The sequence below is a fragment of the Muntiacus reevesi genome, chromosome 20 (assembly GCF_963930625.1).
Source record: "Muntiacus reevesi chromosome 20, mMunRee1.1, whole genome shotgun sequence".
Lineage (NCBI taxonomy): Eukaryota > Metazoa > Chordata > Mammalia > Artiodactyla > Cervidae > Muntiacus > Muntiacus reevesi.
In genome coordinates this window covers 32,723,243-32,742,406 of record NC_089268.1, presented here as the reverse complement: position 1 = coordinate 32,742,406, position 19,164 = coordinate 32,723,243, and the positions used below count along the sequence as shown (strand labels likewise).

General features: G+C 38.9%; 1 protein-coding gene across 8 annotated transcripts in view; it reads right to left on the bottom strand.

Annotated features, from left to right (window-relative positions):
• The window catches only part of SLC17A1 (solute carrier family 17 member 1), a 206,250-nt gene that overhangs the window by 176,881 nt on the left and 10,205 nt on the right, over nucleotides 1–19,164 (bottom strand). For 7 of the 8 annotated variants that reach the window (XM_065912910.1, XM_065912905.1, XM_065912912.1 and 4 more), the window contains exons 4-11: nucleotides 15,487–15,720; nucleotides 14,847–14,934; nucleotides 14,427–14,513; nucleotides 9,893–10,011; nucleotides 9,625–9,789; nucleotides 8,269–8,401; nucleotides 8,036–8,183; nucleotides 3,500–3,590 (exon numbers count right to left, since the gene is read on the bottom strand). In XM_065912910.1, the coding sequence (XP_065768982.1) occupies nucleotides 3,500–3,590; nucleotides 8,036–8,183; nucleotides 8,269–8,401; nucleotides 9,625–9,789; nucleotides 9,893–10,011; nucleotides 14,427–14,513; nucleotides 14,847–14,934; nucleotides 15,487–15,720 (1,065 nt within the window). The remainder of the gene's footprint in view (nucleotides 1–3,499; nucleotides 3,591–8,035; nucleotides 8,184–8,268; nucleotides 8,402–9,624; nucleotides 9,790–9,892; nucleotides 10,012–14,426; nucleotides 14,514–14,846; nucleotides 14,935–15,486; nucleotides 15,721–19,164) is intronic. The other variant, XM_065912913.1, reaches the window with a different exon arrangement.

Below are 19,164 nucleotides of genomic sequence, written 5' to 3'. Positions count from 1 at the left end.
TAATGTGTCACTGGTCAAAATAAGTTGTATAAAATACATCTAACTTCAAGGAAATGGGAAATCCCCAAGAGGAGAAACAAGAAAAATTACTGTATCTGCAATAATTATTTCCCAGCCTGACCTCTGCCTCCACAAATGGATTCACTTACCTTCCTCTATGCCAAACACACTAATCAAGAGGGACCACTCCACAGGCCCTCCAGCCCTACCTTCACTTGCTTCAGAGCCTCATTGAAGAATATTCAAATATTTATCAGGACGTGGCTCTCAAACTCTCTGCCTAGCAGTGTGTCATCAGCATTGGTGTGTGTGTGTGTTCATTCGCTCAGTTGTGTCTGACTCTTTTGCGATCCCATCAAGAGCCTGCCAGCTCCTCTGTCCATGGGATTTTCCAGGCAAGAGTACTGGAGTGGTTGCCATTTCCTACTCCAGGGTATCTTCCTGACCCAGGGATTATACCCACGACTCTCACATCTCCTGCAATGGCAGGTGGATTCTTTATCACTGAGACACCTAGGGGTTGTGTCAGCATAACTAAGGATCTGAGGTTTCTGTTGGTCTCCCAATCCTCCTTTTCTGAAAGGAAATACTTATTGCAGCTATTGAATTGCTATGCTACCATTATATACAGCATGATAGAGCATGTAGCCCCTGGTATAGAGGGTTCTCCCCCAATGAAGGGGTGGACATATTCTGCACTTTGAACTTGATGCCATATCTAGATGGGACTTTGGGTGTCTGTTGATTTCCTTATAGAAGGAGTAAAATCGCTGTGCATGTAAGTTTTTATACATTTTCAGGCCTTTAAATTGTCTTAAGAGAATTGGTCCAAATTCCTTACCTTACCCATGAATGGAAGAAGAAACCTCACAAATTCTCTTATTAGATGTATTTAATCTGAATTTTTAATTTTTATATTTTTAATTGCCAGGAGTTAGATTTAGCTCTTTGTTAAACCTTATGTTTCTTATATGTTCAATCCTTTTAGTTCTTTAAATGTATACATATATGTCAAATATCTGATCTGATACTGTGGTTTTTATTATTCTCTCACATGGCATTTCATTTCCTCGAGCATTTTGTAATTTTTGATTGATTGTGAAATCATATTCACCAAAACCTTTATGCATAAGAAATTCTGGAGGATGAATTTTAGGGTTAGTTTCTTTAGAAAAAAAAATTATTACTTTTTCTAGACATCTGTGGACTACTTGAAATTAATTTCTTGGCTTATGGCATTAGGACCCAACAGAGTTTGAATTAGGGTCTGAAATCCTTGTGAATGGTTTATTGTTTAGAATATTCCAAGGAGTCTTTATTCAGATTCCCCTCTCCCTTTTGTAGCTGAGGTGGAGACACACAAGTGTCCTTACTGGGCAGAGACAACTTCAGACAGTTCTGGAGTCATGTTTCTTGCCACCTTTTGGGAAAGTCAGGTCAGAAGGTCCAAATGAGTTCACTGGAAGGCTGAAATGGCTGAGTGGGCTACATGCTCAGGAGGAGAAAACACATCCTGGTCTCTAAGAATTCTTTTTTATTGAGGCCACCTCTCTAACCATGGAGTCTCTATGGTTATAGTGATGTTTTCAGCCTTTCTGATACCATAAATCCTAACACATGATGGTGGGGGGCTGCCAAAGTTGTGGGATAAGGAGCATTTGGAGGATTTTCCCGTACACTGCTATTTCTTGGCTTGTAGATATATGGTAGTAGTGGTATCAGTTTGTAGTCCCTAGTGATCACAGTTTTATGTCAGCATTTTCATTTTGGCTCTTCTTTGTGAGTGGTTTTGGGCGTATTATTGCTTGTGTCTGTTTGTCCATAATAACTGAAGCTATAGATCACCCAGCATGGGCAATTTCCCCAAGGCAGCCAGTGGCTTTGCTGGTCACTTACCTCTCTGGAATCAAGCCCTTCCTTCATTTTCAGTCTCTGAAATTTTCCCTTACATTTTTTTTTCAAGGTCAAAGTGAAAGTGACCTCAGTCGTGTCCGACTCTGCGACCCCATGGACTATACAATCCATGGAATTCTCTAGGCCAGAATACTGGAGTGAGTAGCCTTTCCCTTCTCCAGGGGATCTTCCCAACCCAGGGATTGAACTCAGGTTTCCTAAATTGCAGGTGGATTCTTTACCAGCTGAGCTACAAGGGAAGCCCTTTTTAAGGTCAGGCATGCCATTAACATGATTATTAAAATTCGATAAGGCACTTAAATTTCTTTGAGTATATATTATTAGGTTCTGGAACCACAGAATTCATCAAATTATGTTGGCAAAGATTGTGACCATGAATCCAGCTGGCTGGCGAATTTGTATTTGCCATTTGAATCCAGCTGGCTGGCGAAAATATATTCAGTTGTTAGAACAGTCATCGTATCAGAACAATAACCTGGTCAAAGATAAACCAAGCTAGCAAATAGTAAAGTGAAAGTTGCTCAGTCGTGTCCAACTCTTTGCAACCCTATGGACCATGCATTCCATGGAATTCTCTAGACCAGAATACTGGAGTGGGTAGCCTATCCCTTCTCCAGTGGATCTTCCCAACCCAGGAGTCAAACCAGGGTCTCCTTCATTGCAGGTGGATTCTTTACCAACTGAGCTAACAAATAATAAACTTATTATTAATAGTTAGTGGGTAAATAATCTGTGGCTTAAGAAGAAAAGTCAGAGGAAATGTGATGGTTGAGGAATGGTTTCCAATGATCACCTGAGTGACTATAGTGATTTTGCCCCCAGGCAAACAGCTCTGGGAATTGAGTTTCTTTACATGATACTATCAATTTATACAATATTCCTTCAGAATTGCCCATATATTTATCGTCTCTGTTGCCTCTTTTCCTTTTCATATCTCTAATCTACCATTTGGGATAATTTTAGTTTTCCCTAAAAGACTACCTTTAGCTTTTTTTCTCAGTGCTAGCTTACTTTTGGTGAATTCTGGTTTTTTTTTTTTGAAAATGGATGCATTTAAACTCCATTTTTTATGGTGGATTTTTTTTTTTTTTTTTGATGGACTGTAGAATTCTAGACTAGCAGTTATCTTCCTTCAACACCAGAAAGGACATTTTAAGTATTTTTAAAAGGAGAATTTCAAGTGACTTTGTCCAGGGAAACAGAAGCCAGCCTTCATAGAATTGTTTCATTTGATCATTTTAAACTTGTCTTTGTTCCTGATTTTTCATTCCTTTCCTAACAAAACTATGTCTTATTACTTATATTACCATTCACCCAGTCAACTATTTTGATCAAGGCACACATTAATTGTTAAAATAGCCAATAGTTAAAGTTACCAGCATAATTAGTTGACATATTACAAGAAAGAAATTGTATCATCTGTAAATTTGGAGGCAATGCCTGATTTGACCAAGTTTAATATGACAGAGAATCTCATAACTCACCTCTTGATGATGTCTCCTCTGCAATTTTTTATATTCATTACCTTCTTTTTCTGTACAGTTAATATTAGAAAAGTAACTACCCATGTCTTGATGTTCCTTACCTCACTAAGGATGATTCCAGTCACAGTGGAAGAAATGAGTCCTCCTGTTAGTCCAATTACATTTGTAAGTCCTCTAAGAAATCCATAATATCTATACAAAAATGAATGACAATACACAAATGTAAAGTAATACAAACGCTACAGGAAAAAACATAATGTGTTGAGAGTTTAAGAAAGAGAACTGTTGACTTCCTAAATTTCCCATTCCCACTATTCAAGTTCCATTAAAATGTCTGAAAAAGTATATGGCTATATAATATAGTAACTTTCTGGTTGCACTAGAGAGTCAGAAAGCTTGGCTTTAACAGTAAAGAACATTAATATATTGAGAAAATGAAAGCATATTAAGAGTGAAACCCAGCTAGTTGTAAAATCTATGTTTGAGAAATTCCAAAGGTGATGTGTGTTGGTAACAGGAACTGGTTTGGGACTAATACAAAACTGAAGGGTTCCTTCCGTTCACCTGGCCTCTTCTCACCATCCCAGAACTACTGGCCCCAGTGATTGTTCCCAGGCAAGGAGCAATGATTACTCAAGCAAGGAAACCAGAAACTTGTTTATAAGCAACTGTGATTGGCCAATCCTGGGTGCCAAAACCAACCTCAGCAGAAAATGAGCACTGCAGAAAGCAGGGGAGTCACAGGGAATAACGCATAAAGTAGGGGTCAAATCTATCAATCTTCAAGAACAAGGAAGTGCCTTTTGGAGAACAGAATCTGTCTAAACAAGAAATTAGTTCACTTCAGGACAGGGAGTCTGTGACTTTCCTGCCCAACACATTTCACCACCGAAGGCTGTATACTTTAAATTCTTCCCTTTTGTGAGAGTGAGGGCTTTTTGTCTTTTATTTCCTTGGGTCTATTCTAATCTTTCTCTACCTTTACATGTTGAGTGTGAGGGGGAGTGTATAATTTATTAGTTTATGGGTTCCTGATCAAAGAAGCATCACATCTGGGCCTAGAGTCCTTGGTTGTATGCTTTTTGCTCTGGTCCCTCTTGCACCAGTCGAAGAATTTCACCTGAAATGCACCTCTGGCCATCCCTCTTAAGGTCGGAACTACAATGGTATTTGATCGTCTTTGAATCTCTGACTTTTGTTTTTGATTCATGAAACATTCTTGGCAAGTGGACCTAGAGTCCCTGGATTGTGGAGGTGTATGTAGTCACAGGGTGGAAATTTGATTTGTCTCTTTTTGAGGGGAGCTGGAGAGTGTCTTTTAATATGTGAAGAAGAACATTTATGGTTATGAGCAGCCACAGGTCCAGACTGGGCAGAAACCATCAGTTGTCTGCAGTATTCGTTGCTTCCTTTTTAATTTTAGCAATAGAATCCCTGGGTTCAGGGCCACTTCTGCCTTTGGGAGCTCCTGTCACTTTTGCCTTCAATAAATGTTTATAATATTTATCATATTGTTTACAATATTCTGTTGCTTTATTATGTGCTAAAACTTATTACAATGCACCCTTTTTCATTTCTTATATTGGTAGTTTTTTCCTTTTTCTTGATCTTATTTTATTAATTTTGAAAGAAGCAACTTTGATATTGTTGGCTTTATGTTATCATTTTTTTTTTTTTTTGGTCCTCATCTTCATAATTTCTTCCCTCTACTTTCTTTGGGTTTAATTTGCTACTTTTTTTCCTTACCTATTTGAGATACAAACATGGTTACTGATTTTAAGACTTAATTGTCTGTCAGTATATAAGTTTAAAGCTATACCTTTCTCTCTGGGTATGATTTTTAAATGCACCCCACATGCTTATCAATGATATGTCACATTTCATTGTAATTAAAAGTATTTTCTAATTTCAAATGTGATTTCTCCTTTGACCTAAACATTAATTTCAAAGCAATGGGAGTTATCTATCGTTTGCTTTTGATAGCAACCCTAATTTCAGTATCTTTTGCTTTTGCTAGCAACCCTAATTTCACTGTGATTAAAGAATGTATTCTGAGTGATTTCAGTCATTTAATCTTAATTCAGTTTGCTTTATGATTCAGCAGTCCCCAGTGTCAAGAGTCCTGAGTGCCATGATAGTTCCCCTGAAAATCATTGCACATCCACAATATGGAGTGGTTCACCAACCTGTGATTGGCAAGGTGAGAGCTTTTTATGCTGCATTCCTCATGCCATCCAAACCTCAAATGGTAGGTATTTGATATGGGGAATGAAAACAGTCTTGAGATGGTTTTAATGCTGGACAATTCCCTGGACAGCAATTAGCTCTAAAATTGCTCAGTTGTGTCCAACTCTTTGCGACCCCATGGACTATAGCCTGCCAGGCTCCTCTGTCCTTGGGGATTCTCTGGGCAAGAATACTGAAGTGGGTTGCCATACCCTCCTCCAGGGGATCTTCCCAACCCAGGAATCAAACCCAGGTCTCTCACATTGCAGGTGAATTCTTTACCAGCTGAGCTATTAGGAAAGCCCTGAGATTGTTTTAATGCTGGATGATTCCCTGGACAGGAGTTAGCTCTCAAATTGCTTCTTCAACTGTAACATCTCATGGTAAAAGCATTTTGGAAGTATAAATAGCTGCTGAAGCAGACTTTCAATTTAATTGATTTTATATTTTGGTTTAATAATGATTCAGTAGAACCAGAACAAGATTCAGATGTCTAAACTATACTTTAGTCTTACATGGAGGGAAATTCAAGAGTGCATGACCCATCCATCAGTCAAAAATAATTAAAAAACATTTTGAAGCCTCCCTTTAAGAATGTCAAGGGGATGACAGTGCCTTCTTAATGCATCACATAGCATCTTTAGAATCTTCTGTGCTTTTCTACTCTTGCTACCCACCAAAGAGATGGTCACTACATTTCCAGGTCTGCTCTGTCTCACTCCATTTCCCAAACAATATACTCAGAACCACATCTGTATCTCTTCTTCTTCCTTCCAGACCTTCTTTCTTGTCATCTTGGTTCTTTCAAACAAATGTAATCATTTGCCCATTCCTCAGTTCTAGCAAAGATTAAATTCCTCTAAAAGGAAAATTTAGTAATTTATCTTCTAAGGGAACTCTTTTTAATAGGCAAGGGAAATATATGACTAGAAACATTAGGAATAAATTTCATTTAACTCATTAATTAAAAAGTTTAAGAATTGTGACAAAATGTATTACGTCAGTATGTTTGTGACATAATATTTTAATACATATGCCCTAAATATTAAGGATGATCTAGCTTAAGAGGCTAATAATATTTCCAAATTGTATATTAGTCTATCTTCTATGACCTTACAAAATCACCTGGCTAACATGGAATTTGGACCCCCTGGAATGATGCAACGCCGATCAAGTTCTGTGATATCCAAGCCATTGCTGGCCAAGATATTTCCCATCCTACTGACCAGATACTGGTTAATAGCACTAGGGAGGCATTGACTACATCTAGGCAGCTCTGGAGGCAGGCAAATCTAGGTATTAATCCTCCTTCTACTTATTACTAATCATGTGACTTTACATACATTCATTTCCCTGGGCTTTGGTTTCTTTTCTCATACTTTGTGGACAATATTATCTTACAGTGGGGCATGTCACATAAAAAATAATAAATGGTTATTCTTGCTGGTTAGTCACCAAGTCATGTCCAATTCTTTTGCGACCCCATCGACTTGCAGCCCACCAGGCTCCTTTGTCAATGGGATTTCCTACCTAAGAATATTGGAGTGGGTTGCCATTTCTTACTCAAAGGATCTTCCTGACTTGGGGATCGAATGCCCATCTCCTACATTGGCAGGAGGATTCTTTACCATTGAGCCAACAGGGAAGGCCCCAAAATGGTAGCTATTTATAATTTTCTTAATCTATCTGTAGATACATTTTTAATTTACCTGGTTCTCAGAGTGCATATGGCCCAACTGGCATTGTGTATTGTGTAGCAAATAATCCTTTTATGTCTTTATATAATTCCAAGTAGTCAGAAAACTTGCAGGCATTTTCAAGGAGGGTCTCAAAACTGAATAAATCAAATGGATACATGTCTTTGTTACTTTGGCCTTCACCTAGTGTAGATCTGATGGACAAGATTCTTTACAAAATTGTGACAAATTAGAATATTCTTGGTTGATCTTTGCCTCTCTACCCCAGGCTGCAGATGTACAAAACTTCAGAGAATTCTGTTCATATTGGATCTATGTTCTCCAGAAAGTGCCAGCCCTGGAGAGTGTCCCCTGGAATTGTGCAAACAACAGAACCGCTTCCATCAGTCACACTTATTATATCTAAAAAGGGTATAGCACAGTAAAAAGAGGAAAAGTTTTTTGCCAACCAGATCTGTATTAAAATCCTAGGTAATATCCAAGCCAGTGGTGAGATCTTAGGCTGATAATCAAGTATCTGAACGTCAGTTTCCTTAGTTGCAAAATAAATATTGCTAATTGTTGGTTGAGGAGTGATAATATATACTTTTGATGTCTGACCTGTATCAATGCTTGTTCAGAATGTTTGGCCTGTTGACCATCAATTCCAAAATAGTTGAAATCTTAAAAGTTCCTTGAGTACTTAGATACAAGAAAGAGATTTTACAAACCTACCTGGGAGCGATATCCACGATATTTACCATTAGTCCACCCATAGCAAAGCTTGATGTTGAATTAGCAAGTATCAGGAAAATTATAGTGCCATAGAAGTCGGAACTCAGGTAAAGCAGGCAGAGGCTGAAGATGGAAGGCAGGAGAAGTCCTGGGGAGTGATTCAGACAACAGTCAGGTGCATGCCAAAGATGGGGGATTCCCCAAAATACTTGAACGTATTGGCTATTTCTTACCTAGTGAGGTGAAGAGTTTCCGGATGGTGAGTAAACTGAAAGTATTCCTTGTCTGGAAGATGTCTGCCATATAACCTGCTAGGACAGCAAAAATCCAGGCAAACAAAAGGGGGAGGGAAGACAGCAGCCCATTCTGAGGAGGAAATGTTATTGTGAGTGAATATGAGAAATGGAATAATCCCTACACTGAAATTCAGTATCAAAAATTTGTATTATCACACAGGAAACAATCAACATGCAACCCCAGAATTATTTCATGCTACCCAAGAGAAAGAGAAAAATAGTTTTGAGGTCAGAAACAGACATCACAATCTGCTTAGTTTTCTATTGCATTATCTTGGGACCTGAAAGTTCTAGATGGTAGAGAGGAAAACTAAGTTGGAGATGGGAAATGCTATCCATGAGGAAAATGACAAATAATAATAGAAGACATGTATATGGTGCTTATTCTGGACCAGCTGCTGTTAAGCTTTGCAACAAATCCGTGGTCCAGTGGAAGATTACACTGAATCATACAGAGCTTAAAAGACCTTAGTGTCACGCTAGTCCCTAGGCTGGGTAGTTGGAAGTTCATTATAGAATGTCCCAAAGTGGCAAGTCCAGACTCCATTTCTAAAGGAGTCTTTCCTGGTTATTATGGCATCAAGCAACAGAAGGTTTCAGGCATTTGTACTTTCTCAAGTCAGAAAAGCAATGAGAATGCCAGTCCTTTCAGAGCAAGATACGAGTCATGGGTTCACAGGACTCTGCCTCTCCCCTGTGGAGAGGATTGGTATGAGCCGTGATGGGTGGTATACTCTGGCCAGTTGACTTTCAGGGGAGAATCCCCATCCCTGCCGGGAACAATGGTATTGAGCTAAAGAATACACAGAGGTTATTATTACAGGGAATGGGAGATAGGGAATCTGTGGGAAGCTGGGTGGTGTGTATTTTTGTGCGAGTGCTAGAAAGGATGTCTACACCTTTTGTTCTGGGCACTGTTAACATAATAATTGGAAATGGTGAAGTCTCTAGGTAAAGAACATCAGCTAAATATTATGAGTGCTAAGTCACTTCAGTCATGTCCGACTTTGAGACCCTATGGACTATATCCTGCTAGGCTCCTCTGTCCATGGGATTCTTCAGGCAAGAATACTGGAGTGGGTTTGCGTTGCCCTCCTCCAGGGAATCTTCCTGACCCAGGGACTGAACCCATGTCTCTCTGTCTCTGGCATTAGCAGGCAGGTTCTTTACCACTAGCGCCACCTCAGAAGCCCAAATAGTATAGGGATGGGCAAGAGCTAGGACTAGAGTCATGGGAGAAAAAGATATGGGCACAAAGTCCTTCATAAAGTGAAGAGGAAAAGGTGTATTTACCTCTTTTACATCGACATGAAGCTTGTAGTCAATATATATTGGAGTATAAATACTCAGGAAGGTATTTGACCAGAAAAAAGCAAAATTACAGAGGGAAATGACCCAGAGCGGAGCAGACTTCAGCAAAGCTTTGATGGGCACTTTGATGGATGTACTTGAGCTGACCTGGAAGGGAACCCATTAATCATTAGCACATTAGGTCAAGCTGGAACACATTTCATTTGGCACAGAATCTGGGAGATACCAAAGTGGAGCATGCGGGTTCTACCTGCTGGGTGAGAGCAGATGTGATGTATTCCTTCTCTCTGATGCTTATATATGGGTGGTCCTTTGGGTCCTCATAAAACAGAATGAACCAGAGAACACTTAAGGCACAGCCACAAGCACCTATCAGAGCAGGACAAATTAGAATTGAAATTGCTCTGTCCGTAGTGAGTTTCTTTTCCAAACTGGCATTTTTCATTACTGGTCTGAGAACCTGGACCTCCTCTTTCTTTTTGGAACTTTGCAACAAGGCTTAAATTTTTCATAATTTTCTTTGTATCCACACCTGCCTCTTCCAACAGAGTGAATTTTGCAGAAATGGTAGCAAACCCTCTGGCCTCTCCTGATTTCTTAGCCTCTATTATTTTCCATGTAGGATAGCTGGGCCTCCTTGCTCTTAGGCCATCATCTCTACAGATTCTTAATGTGTGCTACCGTGAGAGGAGGGTGTAACTGGGCTCATACAGGGCTTGACAATCACCTGGTTTTGAGAAGTAGGCCTTGGCCATACTCCTAAGATGCAGTCTAGGCCTTCAGGATCGTCCAAGTCCCATAAGAGTCTGCCAAATTGTTTGCTGCTTTTGAGTTTTTTTTTTTTTTTTTTTTTTTGCTTTTGAGTTTTTTATACTAATGATCTGATCATAAGGAATCCTCTGTTAGGACAGGGAATGTGTATTGCTTAGTAGTCAGGCTTCCAGAAATGCATTCATTCATTTGACAAATACACTGGTTAAATGCCATTATGTACCATGTACCATTCTAGGTCATGGGAATGCAGCAGTGAATAAAGCAGACACATGCCCTGCCTTTACAGAATTTACTATCTAATGGATGAGAGAGATAGTGAATAGTAATTAAGCAAAAGGTAATAAATATCAGTGACAAGAGCTAGGGGAGAGAGTTATGGGGAGAGGAACAAAGGAGTACTATGTTCAGGGAAAGTGAGGACACCGATGTGGGCACAGATACTCTAGGCTGAGGGAGAAATAAGTGCCAAGGCCCAGAGTTATGAAGCCAGTGTCACTGGACAGGGAGCAAGGTGAGGATGGTAATGGATGAGGATGAGAGGTAATGAGATCAGACCATGTGGAAAACTGGAGCCACTGTAGGATCTCAGACTTTTGCAACACGCTTTAAGGCAACATTAAAAGAGTCGTTTGACAGAATACCATTTCCACCTCATTCTGTGACCTGAGTGCCCAAACCCAAGGCAAAATGTAAATAGACATGAACACCTAATAAATACACAGGAAATACAATATATTTCTCTAAATTACTGTAGCCAGTCCTTAGGAAATTCATTTGATGCTATTAGGTTTCTTTCAAAATGGGAAAAGGGATGCTCAGAAAGGTCTAGTTACTTGCTCAGGGGCACATGGTTAGTAAGTGGTAACTGACACTTCAGCATGGATTATATTGTCTAGAGGGGGAAAATAGCTGTAGAGAGGAGACTGGAGAACAATTTTGAAGAAAGACAACAGTTAGTGGCAAGCAGAAGAGGAGAATCTCTGCAAGTCTCTGCAAAAGAGACTGAGAGGAAATGGCCAGAAGGATGAAGTCCAATGCAGGGAGAGCAGGACCACAGCAGCTGAGATAAGGAAATGCCTGATCACCGAGGTTCAGCGCATGAAGTCAAAGGTATAGGCACCAGGGAAAGAATGGTATTGTTGGGTTGATTGATGGTACTTGTTCAGGTCAAATGTGGACTGAAGAACTTCAACTTGATTTATGGGCATCGAGGCTTGGACAGTTCTAACATTTGGGAGGCATATAAGGAGCTTGCAGTCATCATCAAATGTTGAACAAACTAAACATCAGACAATGCTTCTTTATCTGGCAGAGAATTGAGGTCACAGGGCAAACCACTGCGTCCAAACCACTGACCTCCTCTCTCTAGAGAGACAGACAGACAGATGCAGAGAATTACAAGTTCCCAGAACAGAAGCCCAGAAACAGAAAATTCCAATGGAACCAGTCAGTAGTAGGGTAGGAAAACCTAGCATTTGATGGTTTACTGTAGGTTCAGTGTGGATAACTTTGAGAGATGAAAAATCTGGGTGGTAGGGGGCCTAGGCCTAAGCAGACCCCTCACACTTTTGTGAGTTTTATTTCCAGAAGACCTGCCAGATTCTCACAGTGAATATAAGAAGAAAATCTCTTAATCCTTCTAGGAGAGGATGGGCAAAGTAGCCATTTTTAATTACATCTAGAGCATTCTGTTCTTCACAAAAACTACTCAAGGGGAAATTATTTTACCAGAACCTCACCAACTTAAGGAAAGGGAAACACCCAACTCCAGACCCTTTTTCCTGTCTCACTTAAGGAGGGGGAAAAAAACAAAACTGAGAACTTGTGAAGCTCAGGGGCGCAGGCTCACCAAAACCCTGAGACCAAATCATTGACCACAGAACACTTTCTCCCAACATACTCACCTTACCACCATATCAGAAGAATCCTTGCATGTTAGTGGGAATCCATCTAGAATTGCATGTCCCAAACCTTATTTAATAAGTCTCTAGAGAAACTAAAAAAACTATAGGAAAGACAAAAGCAAAGATACCAGAGGAAATTGTAACCTCTGAAACTTAGAGTACACAGTAAGCCAGATTAACCTGTAACCAGTAGAACATAAAACCTCACACTAAAGGGCTATTTATTTCAGTCCATTTTAGTGTATTTTGTTGAGCTTTCAACAAGAAAACCATGAAGCATAGAAAAAGACACACACACACACACACACACACAAAAGAGTTTGAAGAGACAGAGCAAGCATCAGAACTAGACTCAGATATTAGCAGAGGTATGGAATTATGAGATCAAGAATTTAACACATGATTAAAAAGCCTGTGAAAAAGACAACATACAAGAATAAGTAGTAATGTAAGTAGAGAGACAAATTCTAACAATCAAAAGAAAATGCTGTAAATTAAAAACATGGTAACAGAAATGAAGAATGCCTTTAATGGGCTCATTAACAGATAGACATGGTTGAAGGAAAAAAATCACTGAACTTCAAGAAATGTCCATATGAATTTCCAAACCTGAAATGCAAATAGAATAAAAGAATTAAAAAGAAAAGAATATCCAACAATTGTGGGACAACTACAATGGTGTAATATATGTGTAGTGGGAATATCAGAAAGAGAATAAGAGAAAGGAACAGAAAAAATATTTGATGACTAATGGAAATGATAAAGAGCAGTGAAACTGAGAGGATGGAAGACATATTTTCACATTATGGCTCAGCCATTTGCTCCCTGTATGTATTGGAGGCTCCCTATAGATCCACTCTCCACACTTCTTTAGCCACAGATTGGCTGACTTCAATGAACATCAACAGGCCCTCATGTCCTCTGCTTTCCAGATAGATTTGGGCAGAAGAAAGCCTAAGCAGAAGATTAGAAGGAGAGACTTGAAGGAGCTTAGGGTGTCTCCTTCCCTAGTTATGACCTTCCCCAGCATTGCCTCTATACTCCCTTTTATGAAAAGTCACAGGTCCTCCTAGATATCTCTAAAGGACTCTCTCCTCGTAGATTACCATCAATTACTCCCTTGCTTGCCCCTTTGGACGTCGGGATGGTATTAGCTTCTGTTTTGCTAGCACCAGATCACTGCTCTAACCCTGTGATTCTGCCACATCTTAATACTATTTTAAATAATCACTTCATAAATAGATCCCTCTGCATTAAGCCTCTATATTGTTCTTTGTCTGTCAAATGAGCATAAAAGCACTCATCCACAGTCCCTTATTGACAAATTTAAAATCAAGATTTGAAAGTGATTTTCTAACTTATCTGGAAACCCCAATCCTTTATAGTTTTTCATTTATTCCAATTTGTTGAGAATTTCATGTGTCACTCTAGAAACTAATGTGTTTGATTATGAGATGATAGGGCTTCCCTGGTAGCTCAGCTGGTAAAGAATCCACCTGCAATGTAGGAGGCCCCAGTTTGATTCCTGGGTCCGGAAGATCCTCTGGAGAAGGGATAGGTTACCCTTCTTGGGCTTCTCTGGTGTTTCAGCTGGTAAAGAATCTGCCTGCAGTGTGGAAGACCTGGGTTTGATCCCTGGGTTGGGAAGATCCCCTGGTGAAGGGAATAGCTACCCACTTCAGTATTCTGGCATGGGGACTGTATAGTCCTTGTGGTCTCGAAGAGTCGGACATGACTGAGCAACTTTCACTTTCACATAAGATGATGTACCAAATCATGCTTGGGATGTTAAGTATACATAGTATACTCATACTATGTTTGAGCTGTTCTGATCATCCCTTTCCCCATGAGTTTACGTAAGGGATATGTTTCTATAGCATTGATGTTATAGAGTTGTGAAATTATGTACAATAATGCATGTATAGTTCTGAGCATGATGTCTTGCTTGCAATAAGAAATTAATGAAAGTTGACAGCTCTTTTTCCTTCAATGTGATTTATGATTTTTAATATTGTTAACTTCATATAAATTATTAAATTTTGCATTTAATTTTAGGTTTTTTAGACCTCTAAATAATGACTGGGATTTTTATAGAAAGAGACTCACCAAAAATATAAAAGACCATGGGCCATCCCAGGGAGTCACAGATGAATCCAGTGATAAGCAGGACAATACAGGGTCCTAGTAGAAGTCCTAATCAGAAGGCACAAGGAACACCCCTAATGAAAGCAGGCATCTGGAAATGGAGATAATGTAGCTTCATGGTGGCAGTGAACAACTTCTAGTGAAATCTTGATATAATACCAAACAGAAGAAACTAATGAAATATTTGCTTTCTTCTCTTTTTGCTGTTGTTAGAGATAAGGAAACCTCTTCTCTGTCCTAGACAGTTTCCACATATTTAAAGTGTGGATGGTTTCCAAAGCCCTTGACAGTTCAAAACACACATATTTCTTATGTTCTAGGGCAGAACATGCTACCGTGAGATGACAATGGGGTTAAACATTCTAGGCCCTAAGTCATTACCTGACAAACTCAGAGAAGTAAGTCGGGTTAGTTCCAAGGGAGGAGCCCACTTGATCCATATTACTTGCTGAGTTGTTAAGGTTATCCCCTGAAAGAATGATTAGAACATTTGATCTCTGACACGTGTTTTTGCATTATCTTTTTTTTTTTTAATTGGAGAAAAATCGCTTTACAATGTTGTATTGGTTTCTGCTGTATAAGAATGTGGATCAGCCGTAATTATATGTATATCCCCTCCCTCTTGAGCCTGCATCTCCCCGACTCATCCTGCCCCTTTAGGTCATCACAGGGCACCAGGCTGGGCTCCCTATGTTAGACAGCAACTTCACAGCAGCTATCTATTTTTCACTTAGTAGTGCATATATGTAATGCTACTTTCTCCACTCATCCCACTCGTGCCTTCCCCCACTGGGTCCACAAGTCCATTCTCTACGTCTGTGTCTCCATTCCTTCCCTGCAAATAAGTTCCTCAATGCCATTTTCTAGATTCCATATATATGCATTAATATATGATATTTGTTTTTCTCTTTCTGACTTCATTCTTTATAACAGATTCTAGGTTCATCCACCTCACTAAAACTGAATAAAATTCATTCTTTTTTATGGCTGAGTAATATTCTATTTTGCATTATCTTTATACCTGGAACATTCCCTTGATTACTCGGCATATAATGACCCAAATTTCTCCAAGTTCAGCTGCCAGTGGGAGGAGCAGGGTAAATAGAGAGCTGAGAAGTAATGCAAAACCAATCATTTTCTTTAAAGAGTATATTCCAGATAAATATCCTGAAGGAATTTGGCTGATGAGTATACCATAGAAGATGGAACTTAACATGATCCCCTGCATTTCAGTGCTCCAGTTATACACAGGGTTCTGAAAGAAAAAAAGGAGACAGATCTAGTCACTCTGCAAATGATTTTCTATAATGTTCAGGAATGTGGGAAAACTGGTCTTCCAGCCTTCCAGCTTACCCCATGTAAAATATCTGCCCTCTGCCTAATCTCCTCTGTAATATGACTTATTTATTCCTAATAACATCAATTTCTGTGTGTAATTACGTTTTATCATTGGCATCCTCAACTATAACGAAGTCCTCGCTATAAAGGGCATCACCTGTTCCTCCCATACCTGCATAGCATAGACATTTAAAACGTTTGTTGTTTAAAAAAATTTAGATGAAACTGGCATATTAGTTTCAGGCGCACAACATGATTGGATATTTGCATATACTGACAAATGATCACCACAGTAAGTCTAGTTAACATCCATGACAACATATGATTCTAGTTCTAGTTGTGATGAAAACTTTTAAGATCTACTCTCTTAGCAACTTTCAACTATACAAGACAGTACTTTTAACTGTAGTCACCATGCCATATGCTACACCCTCATAACTTATTTTATAGTTGGATATTTGCAATTTTTAACTCCTTTTAACCATTTTACCCAGCATCCTCAATTCCGTGCTACTAGCAACCATTAACCTATTCTCTGTGTCTAGGAGCTTGGTTTTGTTTAGATTTCACATATAAATGAGATTATATAGTAGTTGTCTTTGTCTTCATGGCAAATAGATGAGGAAACAATGGAAACAGTGGCTGACTTTATTTTTCTGGGCTCCAAAATCACTGCAGATGGTGATTGCCACAATGAAATTAAAAGACGCTTACTTCTTAGAAGGAAAGTTATGACCAACCTAGACAGCATATTAAAAAGCAGAGACATTACTATGCCAACAGAGGTCCGTCTAGTCAAGGCTATGGTTTTTCCAGTGGTCATGTATGAACATGAGAGTTGGACTATAAAGAAAGCTGAGTGCTGAAGAATTGATGCTTTTGAACTGTGGTGTTGGAGAAGACTCTTGAGAGTCCCTTGGACTGCAAGGAAATCCAACCAGTTCATCCTAAAGGAGATCAGTCCTGGGTGTTCATTGGAAGGACTGATGTTGAAGCTGAAATTCCAATAATTTGGCCACCTGATGCAAAGAGCTGACTCATTTGAAAAGACCCTGATGCTGGGAAAGATTGAGCGCAGGAGGAGAAGGGGACGACAGAGGATGAGCTGGTTGGGTGGCATGACCAATTTGATGGACATGGGTTTGGGTGGACTCCGGGAGTTGGTGATAGACACGGAGGCCTGGCATGCTGTAGTTCATGGGGTTGCAGAGTTGGACATGACTGAGTGATTGAGTTGAGCTGAACTGTCTTTGTCTGATTTATTTCACTTAGCGCAGGGCCCTCAAGATCCATTCGTGTTGCAGCAAATGGCAAGATTTCATACTTTTTATGTCCAAGTAATATTCTATTAAATATTAGTACAACATTTACATTATCTATTCATTCATTAATGAATACTTAGCATATTGTAAATAATGCTGCAATGAACACGGGATGTAGATATTTTTTCAAGCTAGTGTTTTCTTTTGCTTTGGATAAATACCCAGAAGTAGAATTGCTGGATCATATGGCTATTTTTTGAAGAACCTTCATACATACTGTTTTCCATGGCAACTATAGTAATTTACATTATACCACCAATGCACTAGTGTTCCTGTCTTTCTACATCTTAGCCAATATATTTCTTATCTTTTTGATAATATTCATTCTGACAGGTTTGAGGTGATATCTTATGGGTTTGAATAACATTTCCATGATGATATTGAGCACATTCTCTTGTGCCTGTTGACAAACTGGACGTTTTTCTCAGAAAAGTGTCTATTTATATCCTCTGCTTATTTTTGATTGGATTGAGTTCTTCATATATCTTGGATATTAATCCCTGATCAGATACATGATTTGCAAATATTTTCTCCCATTCAGTAGGTTGCCTTTTCATTTTGTTGATGGTTTCCTTTGCCATGCAGAAGCTTTTAGTTTGATGTAGTCTCATTTGTTTATTTTTGCTTTTGTTGCCATTGACTTTGATGTCAAATCCAAAAAATCATAGCAAAGACTAATGTCATGAGTTTTTCACTTATATTTTTAGTTTCATGGTTCTAGGTTTTAATGTTCCAATTTGGATTCGAGTTAATTTTTGTGTCTCTTATAAGATAGGGGTCTAGTTTTTCCAACACCATTCATTGAAGAGATTGTTCATCATTGTAAATTCTTGACCCCTCTGTCATAGATTAATTGCCAACCTTATGTATGGGTTTATTTCTGGGCTACCTACTCTGCTTCATTGATCAACATGTCTGTGTTTATTTCAATACCATACTTTCTTGATTATTATAGTTTTGGGATATAGTTTGAAATCAGAGGGCTTGATGTCTCTTTGTTTTCCTTTTCAAATAGCTTTGGCTATTTTGGGTCCATACAAATTGCACTGTTTGCTCTATTTCTGTAAAAAATGTAATTGGAATTTTGATAAAGATTACATCTAATCTTGACTTTTTAACAATGTGAATTCTTCCAATCTATGAGCACAAAATATCTATCCACTTACTTGTATCTTCTTCAGTTTCTTTCATCAGTGTCATGTAGTTTTTAGTGCATAGGTGTTTCACCTTCTTGATTAAATGCATTCCTGCATATTTTATTCTTTTTGATGCAATTGTAAGTGGAATTGTTTTAATTTTATTTCTGCCAGTTTCTTTAATAGTGCATAGAAACACAAAAGATTTTTGTATATTGATTGTGTATCTCACACGTTTACCAAATTCATTTATTAGCCCTAATGATTTCCTTAGTGAAGTCTTTGGAATTTTCTATATATAATGTCATGTCATCTGCAAATAGTGACAAATTTTCTTCTTCGTTTACAGTTTTTCTACCTTGCCCCTCCTTTTCTACCTTGCCTAATTGCTCTGGTGAAACCTTCCAACACTATGCTGAATAAAAGTGGAGGGAGTGGGCATCACTGTTTTTTTCCTGACATTGGAAGAAAAGCTTTCAGATTTTCACCATTAAGTGTGATGTTATCTGTGGACTTGTTACATTGCTGGTCTTTACTATGCTGAAGTATGTTCCCTTTATACTCACTTGCTGAGAATTTTTTATCACAAATAGATACTGCTTTTGTCAAGCCCTGCTGGCCACCAAAGCCAGGTGATCAAGGCAGCAGCTGCTAAAAAGAAAAAAAAAAAAAAATGGAGCACCAGAACAGGAGTGCCAGGTGAATGTAAAAACTGCCCCTTTGGGAGATACTGGCTCTCTAGAGTACAGCAGAGAGAACACAAGGATGGCATTCACTGGTTTCCGTCCCCAAAGAGAAGGAACCCCAGCAGACCCTGATGTGTATTAAATTAGATGCTTGTGCCTCGAGTCAACAGTTTGTGGTAAGCAAATAAGCCTCTTTCACAGAATGTCTTGGTGTTTT